Source organism: Schistocerca piceifrons, chromosome 1, assembly GCF_021461385.2.
Source record: "Schistocerca piceifrons isolate TAMUIC-IGC-003096 chromosome 1, iqSchPice1.1, whole genome shotgun sequence".
Taxonomy (NCBI): domain Eukaryota; kingdom Metazoa; phylum Arthropoda; class Insecta; order Orthoptera; family Acrididae; genus Schistocerca; species Schistocerca piceifrons.
The window spans coordinates 697,963,865-697,977,514 of NC_060138.1; the positions used below are offsets into that span (position 1 = coordinate 697,963,865).

At 37.1% G+C, this 13,650-nt stretch overlaps 1 protein-coding gene across 8 annotated transcripts in view; it reads right to left on the bottom strand.

Moving 5' to 3' along the window:
- Positions 1-1,291: 1,291 nt before the first annotated feature.
- LOC124710153 (E3 ubiquitin-protein ligase RAD18-like) overlaps positions 1,292-13,650 on the bottom strand; it is a 101,854-nt gene continuing 89,495 nt past the window's right edge. For all 8 annotated transcript variants that reach the window (XM_047240901.1, XM_047240905.1, XM_047240899.1 and 5 more), the window contains 3 exons: positions 5,861-5,909; positions 5,022-5,714; positions 1,292-1,777 (listed from right to left, as the gene is read on the bottom strand). In XM_047240901.1, the coding sequence (XP_047096857.1) occupies positions 1,536-1,777; positions 5,022-5,714; positions 5,861-5,909 (984 nt within the window). In that variant the 3' untranslated portion in view covers positions 1,292-1,535. The remainder of the gene's footprint in view (positions 1,778-5,021; positions 5,715-5,860; positions 5,910-13,650) is intronic.

A 13,650-nucleotide genomic window follows, 5' to 3' on the forward strand; every position in this document is an offset into this window, starting at 1 on the left:
TCCACTGCAAATTCTTAGAATGATGGACAGTGAGTTAATCAACTTTGAAGTATTGTAATAAGTATAACCAATAACAAAAAGATAACCACTTCACTATCAGGCTGCAGTGTGACGCTAAGAATTTGAAACAAACAAATATTTTTAACCAAATTTTTCCCAGCAATCATTTCCAAACAACTGCGGGAAAAAAAAAAAAAAAAAAAAAAAAAAAAAAAAAAAAAAAAATGCATCAAAAATATGTGATGTTTCATCTTTTAAGGTTCAAGTAAAATGTTTTCTGAAAAAGTACTTCAGCAACTTTGCTTTATTTACATACACTATGTTCTTTAAGCAGCACAGCAGATGACTCAACTTTCAGTTTTCTGCTTTCCTTGAATTTGACCTGGATATGGACGCAATTCTTTGGATGGTACAGTGAAGAAGTCTGCCATAAAGAGTCCACAACAAAGAACCGTAGCAACGAGCCAACACCGCATCACAGTGCATACTATGCTTCACAAAATGAGTGATGTAACACAAGCTAAACATGTATATCATGTGGATCTTTTGTAATTTTTTCCTTTTACTTGTGCCACCTCAGCCAGATGCATATTGAATCAGTCATACACCCACAATTCACACAGAATATTTCACTGGTTGCAAACATATTACTCCCATTGTGATGTGCTCCCATTATTGCCACAAGATGTCACTCCAAATGCCAATTCAATGTGGAAAACACAATATTCATGCACTGCTTACAGTGCGAAAGTTATGATATTCACTTACTTAATGTTGTTCTCTGAATTTTATTTGGGCCCCCAACAAAATATCCCATGTCAATCAAATCATCTGTCCACAGGTACTTAATGCTACACATGCGATGCCAAGCTGGGTCGGTAGTTTAATCTATTAACATAATAAATCTGTTAATTGTGGCCAATTTCCTGCCAACCAATGTATAAACTGACATCAATGATTGAATTCCTTTTGTTGATTGTATAAATTGTACATTTTGACATGATAATGTCTAATGTACCTAAGAGTTATGACCCACTGGAATATTACAAAAAAGAAAAGACTACAAACAACAGAATGTTAATGCCTAACTTTTTATAAAGTAAAGTAAACAAATCCACAGAAAAGAGAGAGCGTACATTTATTATATCAACAATCCAATCCAGCTGTACACAATTTTCTCTCGTCCGCCCCCCCCCCCCCCTCCTCCTCCTGAAAAATTATCTGTAATTGACAATAAGAATGTGAAAAAGGCCAGTTCACAATTTAAGGTAAAATACAAAAACTGGTAAAGTACGCTTTAGAATCTTTTATAAACTGAATTCCTTTATTACAAATTACGAAAAGTTTTCTTTACTATAGTTTTATTACAAATCTGTGATGTCCTAACTGAGAAAAATATAATATTTTTTCTGTAATATACATAATCTGTACAAAACAATATTTACAGTTCTTTAAAAGCATCACTAATGCTTATCTACATGCACTGATATACTTTATGGAGTGATTAGCACGTGTTGTGGCAATTTCGTTCACTGTCATCGCTTACTTCTTTTTCTAAGTACTCTATCAAAGTTCTCTTGCTCTGCAGCATGCAAATTTCGTCTCTTGCTTTTTCTTTGATGAACATAAGGAACATATTCCTCAGATGATGGATGGAGTGGAGACCCTCCCAAATCTATCTCCTCTGATGGTGCATCCTTTACATCTACATTATTAGAAACAATTTCTTGAGGGAACTGACATGGTGTTTCCCTTTGTTCTGGAAAACTGGTGCCACCTGAAAATATAAGTGTGTTTTAAGAGAACCTATAAAATATTTAAATTTCTTTTTCCTTTGCATAGTAAAAATAGGACAAAGCATGTGAACTACACATCAAGATCATATTTGCATTCACTACAGTTTTACAATCCAAGTTTCAAAAATTATAAGCTAACACTGCATAAACTACAGAGAATGTGTGTATAGAAAGGGGGGGGGGGAGGTTGTTTTAATACAAGAACTACTTTTAAAAAAATGAGAAACAAGAGTGCATGGAAGATATAAATGTCAAATATCCCTACCACATTCCTTCATGAAAAAGCACATGCACACAAAAGTTTTTAGTAATGATCTATGAACTGCCACTTAATTTGGTTAGGAATAAAAATGTGACAGAGGTGAACATTGACTGTTATGGGCCTACATTGTAAACTGAAAGCGCTATGGTGAGATGACTGTCTATTTTTGTTACAGTATTGGTTTGAAAAACAAAGAGGTTTTTTTCCTACTGTGTGATTTTTGGTCAGGTTTCCAGAAAACAAAACACACACACAAACAAACACACACACACACACACACACATCTGAATAATATCAATTGCAAGAAGACTGTCATGACATATTTTAATTTTGTCAGGGAAAGTCAATAATAAAAATTTCTGTGCTGCATTCTCTCACAATTTCATAAATTACTTTCCTTAATAGGGAGTATATGCTCAGGCCAGAACAGGTCAAACACAACTTTTGTCAGAGCTTGCAACATCACCTCTTCTGTGTGAAAATGAACAATATTCTTCTTAAATTCCTTCCAATGAGTCCTGCTACACAACCAGCACAATATTTACACCAATCACAGACCCAACCCCATGTCCTCCAAATTAATACTTCTCCCTGCACCAATCATCCGCCCTTTCCAACAGCCAATCTGTTACCAAATTAAGGCTGGAAAAACCACTGCTTATACAAACTCCACTTCAAATACTGAAAACAAGCTGTGTAGGCATGGCAGACACACAGTTGTCTGTTCTGACGAACAGCTACTGGTAAATACTTATTGAAACCAAAACAGCCCACCCATTTGAAGAATGTGCTATTCTTGTGGTACTCTTAGTGTCCAATTTAGATCTGATGATTTAGCCCATTAAGAACAACATGCTGAATTTTGTCGGTGAACCAAGTTAGGTAAGATCACTATTTGCAGAATCTATGTTTATTTCTACAGAGGAAATTTTTGATCCTAAGAAAGATCACAACCTGGCAATGTGAAATGTGGTCTATAATTTGAAAATAAGCAATATGTGCATCTGTTCGATAGGTCTCCTTGAAAATGGGAATAATCCGCACAATTTTTCAATCACTTAAAACACTTTGTTCCTCCAATAGCTTCTTCTAGGAGAGGAGAAAGTTCTGTCACATAATCTGTGAAGAACAGTATATGCATCTCATCAGATACAGTCACTTTTCCTCTGTCAAGTGATTTAAGCTCACATACGTTCAGCATTCTGTGATGCTTGATAAGAGAAATCATATTAGTTTTCTGCACTGAAACCATTTCGCAAGACTTTACATAAGGACCCCCCCCACCTTGCTCTGCAAAATCTGACTTTTGAATTAATAGAATGTTCTTGCAGTGCTCTTTTTATGTTCATTTCAGGTTATTTCAGCTTTTGTTTGCAATAAGGCTTTGAGTTCATTTAAATCTGAGATGAAACTCATTCTACTTATGCAGCAACTATCTAACAGTGTTACAGAAACACAAATCTTTCCCATCTGCCACAACCTTGCTCGCTTCTTCATCCCCAGAGACAAAGGTTTGATTATGTCTGCTCTGATAAACTGCAATCTTTTTCTTGCCATAAGCAAGCAAAAATATTTTCCTGTCAAAAAAAAAAATACATTATGCCCACTGAATCCCACATTTAGGAATCGATAAGTCTGTGTCTGTTAGTTACTAAGAAGTGTAATGTGTTGCTGTGACAAATTGCTTCTGTACCTAAAGGTGTTCAGAATAATCTTGCTTCAGTCCATATTCCTAGAACCTATGTTAATATGGGGCTCTCCCTGTTACCATACTACAAACATTTTGCAACTACAGCTCCTGAGGCACTTGGTCTATAAAAGCTTTCAATTAGCATGTTTGATCCAACATATACGCTTACCTTCTGTAAGACTACTTCATATTATGAATCTGTAATAACCTCACTACATAGGATCAAATACTTTACAGTAATAAATACACCTCCACCTTTGGTGACCAACCTATATAATATTTATTCCAATCCTAATTTACCATTTCGTTGTGGTTCATTTCTCGTTTCAGGCAACTAAACACACTTGTATTTGCAATGTGAATGTTGCCAGGTGTAGGAGATATAAATAGAAAAAACTTGCATATTCTGCTACTTTCATTCTATTACCTCATTATGGATCATATTCTGGAGTAACTCCTCGAACTGAGAAAAAGTTTTTAGAGTGCAAAAGCATGTATAACAAGACTCCTTTGTGGTGTAAATTCACGAACAGATGATCAGTTCTGGATATTAAGATGCAACCCAAATCATGAGCCTTGCTTCCAACCTGCCTATGAGCCTAGCTGTTGTAAGGAATTCAGCCAGCTGTCCACAGGAACTGGAGATCACTCTAAACCCAGATGGCAGATATTCTTAGTGGCAACATGAGCTATTATTTACAGTTGGCTGCATCCAGTGTCTTCAATAGCCAGTAGCAGAGTCCACTTTACTCCCCTGCCCCCTTTCCCACTCCCACTTTCGGAATTCTGAGTGAGACCACATCTACTCCCCTAACATACTTAAACAATGGAAAGTCCAGGATAGAAAAACAACATTGTTATGGAAATGATATATTGCTACTCACCATATAAAGGAGACACTGAGTCACAGACATTCAACAATGAAAAGACTGTTGTGCAATTAAGCTTTAAACCAAAAGGCTTTTCCCAAAGTAGGAAACGTCCCACACAAGTTGTGCTTATGTGAAAGTATGTCTGTTTTCTACTTTTGAAGAAGGCCACTTGGATAAGAGCTAAAATCTAAAACAGTCTTTTCTTTGTGCCTGTCTGTGACTCAACATGTCCTCTAAAATATTTCTGTCCCTGAACTTTTGTTCTGTTCTTGAAAATCGTAAATCGTAATGCACATTTGTATTTTATTTATGACAGCAGAACTACTATAAATGAACAGAAATCTGTACCTAGGAAATGTTACAGTTGTTTCACTGTGGAAACGATAACTACAGTCACTTACCTTCATCATATTCTAACAAGCTGATACTTTTCTCACTCTCAGCATCACTGGCATTACCATTTCTCAGAGTGCAGCTCTCTTGAATTTCCTCTGCAAACATTTCTGGTGATGCGTGAACTTCTGAATAATCACTTCTAACTCTTTTTACTGAGGATCGTGATGCAAACACAGGTGAGGCTTGTACATTTGCTGTATTACTGTCATTCCCACTATCTTTTATATCACTGTTTCTCATATATTGCGGTGGTGTTTTTACAGTTGATGAGTAAGGTGTTCCACTGACAGGCACATTGTCACCGACCACATTACACATATTTTTGGCAGCATGATCAGCTGAATGGCTTGCTTGATTCATCAAAGATGTAGAAGGAAAATTCCAGTTAACTTGGACACCCTCTTCAGGATCGTCATCATCATCTGAGTATTGAAGCTTCCTAGAGCACTTCTTGGAACTATTCTTTATGTCCACTTCATTTGTTATACTTGAGGTACTGCTACTCTCACCATCATTACTAGGAAGAATGTTTTGACCACTCTCCATTCTCTTGACATTGTTACCAAAACTGCCCTGATCACCATCCTCCAATACTTTCACAGTGTTAGAACTGAATGCAAGTTGTGCCGGCTTTTCTTGTTGCAGTCGCTGCTTTGCCATCTGTATTAAGTTTTCAAAACTTGATTTGTTCTTTTTCACTGTGTAACAGAAACATAAAACATAAATAAGAACCAACTTTAAATATAAACAATTCATTACATAGTAATAAATTATTAAAGCTTGACAATTACTGTAATTACAAACAAAATTACAAGAATTATTATATTTTTTTAAAAGTACTTACAATATTCTCTGCGTATATCATCAGATTTCTCGTTATTTTTTGGAAATGTCTGGAATGCAGGATATGTATAAATTATTGTGATGAATTATAAAATGGAATCTGGAAACATATTCTTAGAATAGTAGTTTAAATAGATATTAAATTATACAACAAAAGTTACATGTTACAGAATAGAATTCGATGACTGAATAGTGATATGTTACAAAAGTAGATACAGAAATACATAAATAGCTTATGTCAACATAAAATAATTATAGTAGTAGGTCACACATTAGCAGACAATTCAGAATGGAAACTTATATCCTCCTCCTTCAAGTAAAATATGATTTCATGACAACAGTTACCATACAGATGCTCTAGAGACTTGCCTTAATTTCTTCCTAGTGCTGAGTTTTTTCTTTTCATGAGATTTAACAGGGCAACAGCCATTGTAGCTATTCTAAGTATGTTACAAACAGGAGCCAATTTAATCTTAATGATTTTAGCTAGTAGTTATTACCTTTCACTTTCAGGGTGTGCTGGCATGATCATAGTGCAGCATAATACCTGGTACTCAGCTAGATTAACAATTCCGTTTTCCAGCACAATATCTTGTCAAACTGTCTAATCACATCCTCTGTCAGTCATGGCAGGAAAAGAACAGAAATCTCATGCCATAATATATTTGGTATGGTACTTAAGACAAGCCTTATTTTTAACTTCTCTATCAGAAAGACAATAAAACTCCAAACATATGTTCATATATAGCCAGTTGCTAATGACTATGCAGAACACGTAATGACCATCTGTAAGATTCAAATAAATGTCTGAGAGACTGAAAATTTACCCCAACTAGTCAAATGTTATTTACATCCATTCCTCAGACACAAATTTTAAGAGCTAACTGAATATGAAGATATTTTATTCATGGGGTATCAGTGACATCAGCAGAGTAACTATGGTGGCAGCTAGAACTAACAACTGCAAACATCATATGTGCATTCTTAAGTAGGACAGCAGTAGTACATCAACAATTTTGTATCACAAATCCTAAAGGAAGAACAAACTAAACATCTCTAAATCAAAAGTTCACAACACTCTCCAGAATATTTTGAAGAAGAGAAAAGTGTGTCCAAAACACCCTGATTCCCGAAAAGTAATGTGTGGATGACTGCCCCAACTCAATTGCAATGAAAAATACAGACAATTCTTGTCTGGAAAAAATCAAAATGTTATGTGAAATTTTTAAAACATTCCAAAGAAAGACTTTTCTGCTGTTTCTGTATAATGATTCTGTGCATTGCACTTAGTTGAGAGGGAGACTATGTAGAACAGAGGTGGTCAATCCATCGATCGCAATCAATCAGTCGATTGCTATGGTTGTAAGAGCCGATCTTTCAAAACCTTTGTCCGAAATCTGTTTAAACGAGCTGTTTTTGTAAAATACCAGTTTGTTTACAATGAGTGTTTTGCACAGCATTTGTAGGCGGTAAATTGGAAAACTGTTTCCATCTCTTTCATCTCCAACTGCATTCCACTGTCATTAACAAACTTTAACTTGATGCACTGTGCAGTGATGGGAGGGGTGGGAGCGGAACATGCTCTACTTCCAGTAGGCAACACAAACCTCTGTTTTTGAGTTTCCAAAAAACAACAATGAGCACAATGAAGATAATTACTGATCAGTTAAATACTTAATGTTATCCAAACTAAGATTGCTGTTTGCACTGACATGTCAAATAACCACCTCATCACTTATTTATGAAACAATCATGATCAAAATAACAGAACAGTGCACACTCCAGTGACAATGCAGTCAGCACTGGCGAATAGTATGCTGTACAGTTGGCAATGAACATCTTCAAACCCTACAGCACGAGGTCTCCTGACCAATGCTGAGAACTACAGATAAGAACTAGGGAGTCCAAACGCCATGTTATACTTCTCATTTAGCAACATGTTTGTGAAAAATGAGTGCAGCTAAACACAGGAAAACATACCACTTCCATGCTGAGTAGAAGAACAGTTTTTCATTACAATGCATAAAGATAGGTCCGTATGTCTGATATGTAATGCCACTTTAGTAATACCAAAATGGAAATACTGAACACCATTTTAGTAACTTATCATCAGGGACAGCTCAGCCCGAGACAAGAACAACCAAAGGCATTTCACAGCATTCAGGTCAGGTCACGCATGTCCTTCACTTGTTACTTTGGAGGTTCCATGATGGACATCATCATATTTTGTTGTTTCTATATTATAACTTGCGTGTTATGACAGTAAGCCATTTCAAGGCAATGGTGCACTGAAGATTGATCAGAAACGTCACTCTTGGTATGATTTGTTACAATTAAATGTCGGTTAACAATACATCAACGGTCATGGCCAGCTACAGAGATTTTGCTGCCTCATGTGGAATTTTCTTGCCCCTCCCCCTCTTTTCTCCCATCGAGTCCTCATCCTTCACTTTCAGACAAGTCAACCTTTTCCACAATGTCACTCATGCATGACGACGTATTTTCACATATCACATTTACTTCTATGTCTTTTTCACAGGAATAAGTCTTTAACATCACACCCAAATATGGAGCACCAGTCAGTGAAACAGAAGTAAAACGTTATCAATGTACTACATTTTGAGTTATAATTCCAAAATAAATTATGCACCCTATTATTAAAATCTGTCCACTTTTTCTCGTGGCCTGAGCAGAGGGTAGCATGAGGCAAGAGACCGCTAACAACCCACACACTGAATACAGCATCATTGGTGGTGCTGTCATCACCTCTGCTGTACAAAGTGGAGGTCCTAGGACAGTGAGTCACTTACATATAAATGCTTTATTTGTTAAAAAAAAGTTTATACATTACCAGTGCTCATTTGATGTGTCCACAGTAATAAAGGAAAATGATAGTTCTGAAAGCACTTTCATTTACTGCGGTAAAAAGTAACATCTATATTTTAAATAAAGTTGGAAAGCAACCAGTGTGAAATGCAATGAAGATGGGTAAACAATTTATGTAGTTCAGTTTCTTCAACTTCAAAATAAGGTTTGATACATTTCATCCATACCATAATATTAATATCTACTGATTATGGCTTCAACACCAAGAAAGAAAAGGTGAATGAGAGAAATTTAAAAGAAATTATAGACAAAGCAGAAAAAATTAATTTAGAGGAGCATGACAATGAGAAGAGCAATGTAAGTGGTATTAATGGCAGATCCAGAGGTGGGCTGGCGGGGAAACAATGCCCCCTTAATCACAATGTCTGGATTCAAAATACTAGTGCATGTGACAGGCAGTGCATATTTTGCCTAGTCTTTATTTATTTATTTATTGCAAAGTATTTTTCTCGGTGATAATGTTATACATATTTAAGAAACTGTTATGCTATTATATGCTGACATTTATCTATTTCTTTACTACTGACCTCAGTAATGCTTTGCAATTACTAAATGTCTATGGGAGTTGGGTATATGTCCTAATCTTTTTCTCCCCCCCTTTCTGTGCGTATCTCCACCACCCACCTCTCACTCTCTCTGTTCATCTCCTCCCCCTCTTTCTGTCCATCTCCTCTTCCCCAACTCTCCCTCCTCCCCCCACTTTCTGTCTATCTTCTCCTCCCCCCTCCCCTATCTGTCCACATCCTCCTTCCTGCTCCCTCTCCCTCTCCATCCACATCCTCTTCCTCCCACCTCTTAACTTAATCCTTGCTCATAGTTGCTGCCAATGAAACTCTGATTGGGAATTGAAGTAGCTTCAAAAGAACACACAAATCAATTCGGATCACTGGTGTTCAGGGTATGAGCAACCTCTCCTGCTGTTGATCTGTGAGGGTAGTACCTTCAATGATGGCAGTTTGCGTAGTTTTAATCTGCAAAGGGGTAGGATTATAAAGTTTTGAACAATTTATATTCCGTAGAAATCACAAGCTGATAAGCCATAAATACAACTTTCATGTTTTCTGTTAAAAATAACTGCAAGGAAGAAAACAAAACGGGACATGGTTGTGTGTGCAATTTTTTTAAAGTTATATATAAGCAGAAAGAGTATATATGGGGAAAAGCAATTTGTTTCAAGGCTTAAATGCCCTACTTTAGTAGTAAAAACTGACTGTGAGAAAGACAATGAAAATGCACGTTTTCATAGCACAGCATTTTCTATCTCACAGTCAGTTTTACCAGAAAACCAATACATTATTGTTTAAAAATATACATCACCTATGTCAAATTGAATGTTTATTAGAATCACATGTAAAAATATGAAGTAAATTGGTCAATAACTCTTCAAGATTATGGGTAAGAACCTTAAACAATGTTTGTCTTTATATAACAGCACTTATTATAGTGACACGTACAAATTTGAAGTAAGTTGGTCAAGAACTTTTCGAGAATTTTGCTAACAACATTAAAGAAATGACTTGCATTTATATAGTAGTATAGATTATAAAGTTTTTTGCTTCTGTAGGGGCTTTCAAGCTGATGGTTTGGAAGCACTGTGACAAATACAGAGTGAAGAAACAATGTTGCACTTGGTGGTTGGCATACAATTTCTCAACCCCATTCAAGACAAAAGTTTATCTAACAAAACCTAGTCTCGCCAATAGGTTTAATAAAAACAAGGCTCTGGAAATGCTGTAACTGCGTGCAGCACGGCCAAGAACAGGTAGCGTGAACTCTGCTCTGTGGCGGAGCTATCCCAGTAACTCAGTCAAGATAAGGCAATGCTGTGGCGAACGGATATGCAGACTAGCCAATGTTCGAGTCACATTCATGCCAAACATTTTCTTTTTCAGTTAAAACATCCAACTGTATCCAATTTAGGCCTCCACAATGTGGTATCTTGAGCATTTCTTTCTGTTACACTTACCATTATTTAAACATTACACTGAGGTGACAAAGGCCATGGGATACAGATATACAGGCAGTGGTAGTATCACATATACAAGTTATAAAAGGGCACTGCATTGCTGGAACTGACATTTGTACATAGGTGATTCATATGAAAATGTTTCCAACTTGATTATGGCTGCATGACAGGAATTAAGTCTTTGGATGGTGAATGGTAGTTGGAGCTAGAAACAAGGGGTACATTTCGGAAATCATTACGGAATTCAGTATTCCGATATCCACAGTCTCAAGAGACCAACAGCAGCGGTGTTTGCGTGGAGTTTTCAGTGCTAACAGACAAGCAACACTGCGTGAAATAACTGCAGAAATCAATGTGGGACATAAAATGAACATATCCATTACGAAAGTGTGGAGAAATCTGGCATTAATGGACAATGGCAGCAGACAACTAACAATTGCCTTTGCTAACATGTTCCCAAGCACCATGGAATTTTTATGAATGGCAATGGGCCATGTTGCTGGGCCACAAATGTTCGCAATTGGTTTGAAGAACTTTCTGGACAATTTACACAAATGATTTGGCCACCCAGATTGTATGAAATGAATCCCATCAAACATTCATGGGACATAAGCGAAAGGTCAGTTCATGCACAAAATCCTCCACCGGTAACACTTTCACAATTATGGACTGCCATCGAGGCAGCTTGGCTAAATATTTCTGCAGGGGCCATTCAAGGACTTGTTGAGTCCACAGTATGTCACGTTGCTGCACTACACAAGTAAAAAGGAGGTCTGGCACAATATTGGGAGGTATCGCATGACTTTTGTCACCTCAGTATAAGACATAACATGAACTTCTTACAGACATAAATGACCACTTTGTTTTGTCCATGACACAAATAAAGCCAATAGAAAATAACAGTGAATACAGTTAACACAGTCTATATCCAATGAGGTACAAAAAACACAATACGTAGACTACACTAGGTTGCACATTACACTACGCACTGTAATTCCATTCTGTACATTTGATGTCCAGGCTTATCTTCACAGAGCTGGAATGTACATGTACTAGCAATTTTCACTTGGAGAAGATGTTCAAGGCGACCACATTGCATTTGCAAATGCTTCATACTTAGCTGGACCCTACACAACACATCTGCATAAACCATTGCCAAAGTGGCATGCACTTGAGTCATTAGGTCGTGTACACTCATGGTTGGAGTGCTATAAACTTTTTCCTATAAGAGACCCCACAAAAAAAAATCAAATGGATTAAAGTCTGGGGAACATGGAGGCCAGAACATTGTACCTCAATAACCATCCATCTCCCTGAATACACTTCCTTTAAATAGTTACACAGATTAATTCGAAAGTTTGGTAGTACAACAGCATGCTGAAACCACAGCTGTTGTCAAACATGAGGTGGGATGGTTTTTAATACGTCAGGCAAAGTATCACAAAGAAATGTATGATATATGGGTGCTTTCAACTTGTCTGGCAATACGTAAGGGCCCAAAAGCACTCCTCCCACTATTCTAGCCCACAGGTTTATGCTAAGTGTGCCTGAAAGCTTCATGGGTGACGTGGGTTGAGTTCCGATCAATAATGGGTTTTGTGAATGCTTGAGCACCAGCAGCAGCTTTGTTACTGGATGCACCCAGTACAAGAAGTTTATCGACATATTCATCGATTGTGTACTCCATTGGCAAGCCACCCTACATGAACTTCACTGGACCACTGCACGATTAGTAGACATACGCAAGAGGTTTAATAGGTCCCACTGTCATGTGATAGGCTATTGTCATGTGACAAAATGGTGTCCTACTTACAAACGACAAGAACTAGGAGGGGACATCTAAAAGGTGAAAATGGAACCTGATGACGAATCGAACCTTAGTTCCACAGTGGATGTGGGTTTGATGTCCCAGCAATCTACTCACTGTGCTACCATGGCCGGTATGGTAGTGTGGAGTGATACACATTCCTCTGTACGTTCCAATGCACTGCACGTTGTGACTTGTCAGCTTCTCGTTTTCATACATTTGTTTTCAAAATGCACCTGATCTGATTTTCCTAGATTAACCTTTGTCTTGTACCTTTGCTAGATAAACTTTTGTCTTGAATGTGGATGAGAAATTGCATACCAACCTCCAAGTGTGGCATTTTTTCTTCACCCTGTTTGCCTATATTAAACGATGTCTGAACGACGAACGGGAGTTGGTGCACAGGCAATTTGTGCAAAATTGATCAGTTCCTTTTGCAAAAGATTTTAAGTGGGCTGAAATTAACGCTGAGCTAAAAGCACAATTTGTTAGTGCACACTTCAGATTTTAGGAGCAAAAACAAGCGAAAAACGTTTTTCTGAGAGGTTTTCGAACCACATAACTTGTACGAATTTGTTCAAGTCTTGTACAAAGGTAGAGAAATAGATGAAATCAAAAATAATTTTTTTTATCCAGTAATCTTTGTCTGTTGTTGCACAATGATGGTTTTAAGTTGAGCTAAATGTAGCAAGTAAAATTCATTCTTAAGTGAACTGAATGAATCAGGGTGTATACGTGGACAAGGAAAAAAAATTCCTGGATTTCCTGATTAAAAATACACTTTCTCTGGGATGAAAACACACTTTTTCCATGTTATTAAGTAACAGTATATTTTCCCTCGGAACTGTAAAAATTATCAGTCCTTTGAATGGTTATGCTTTTATACACGGGCGTAGAATTTCCCGCCACTTTAGAAAACGTAAGGAAGAAAACTCCTTTCGGAAAGATTTTTGATGTGCAGCAACATGTACACTGCATATTTTCGTATTACGAAAGTATAAATTCAAATTCCACCAAACACCGCTTGTTACTTTCCGAACCATTGTAATCGAGACTACGATGCGTTTTTGTAAGCCAGTCATAGCAGATGTCACGTGATCCCGCCAGCCGATGACAGCGAATATTCAGACCA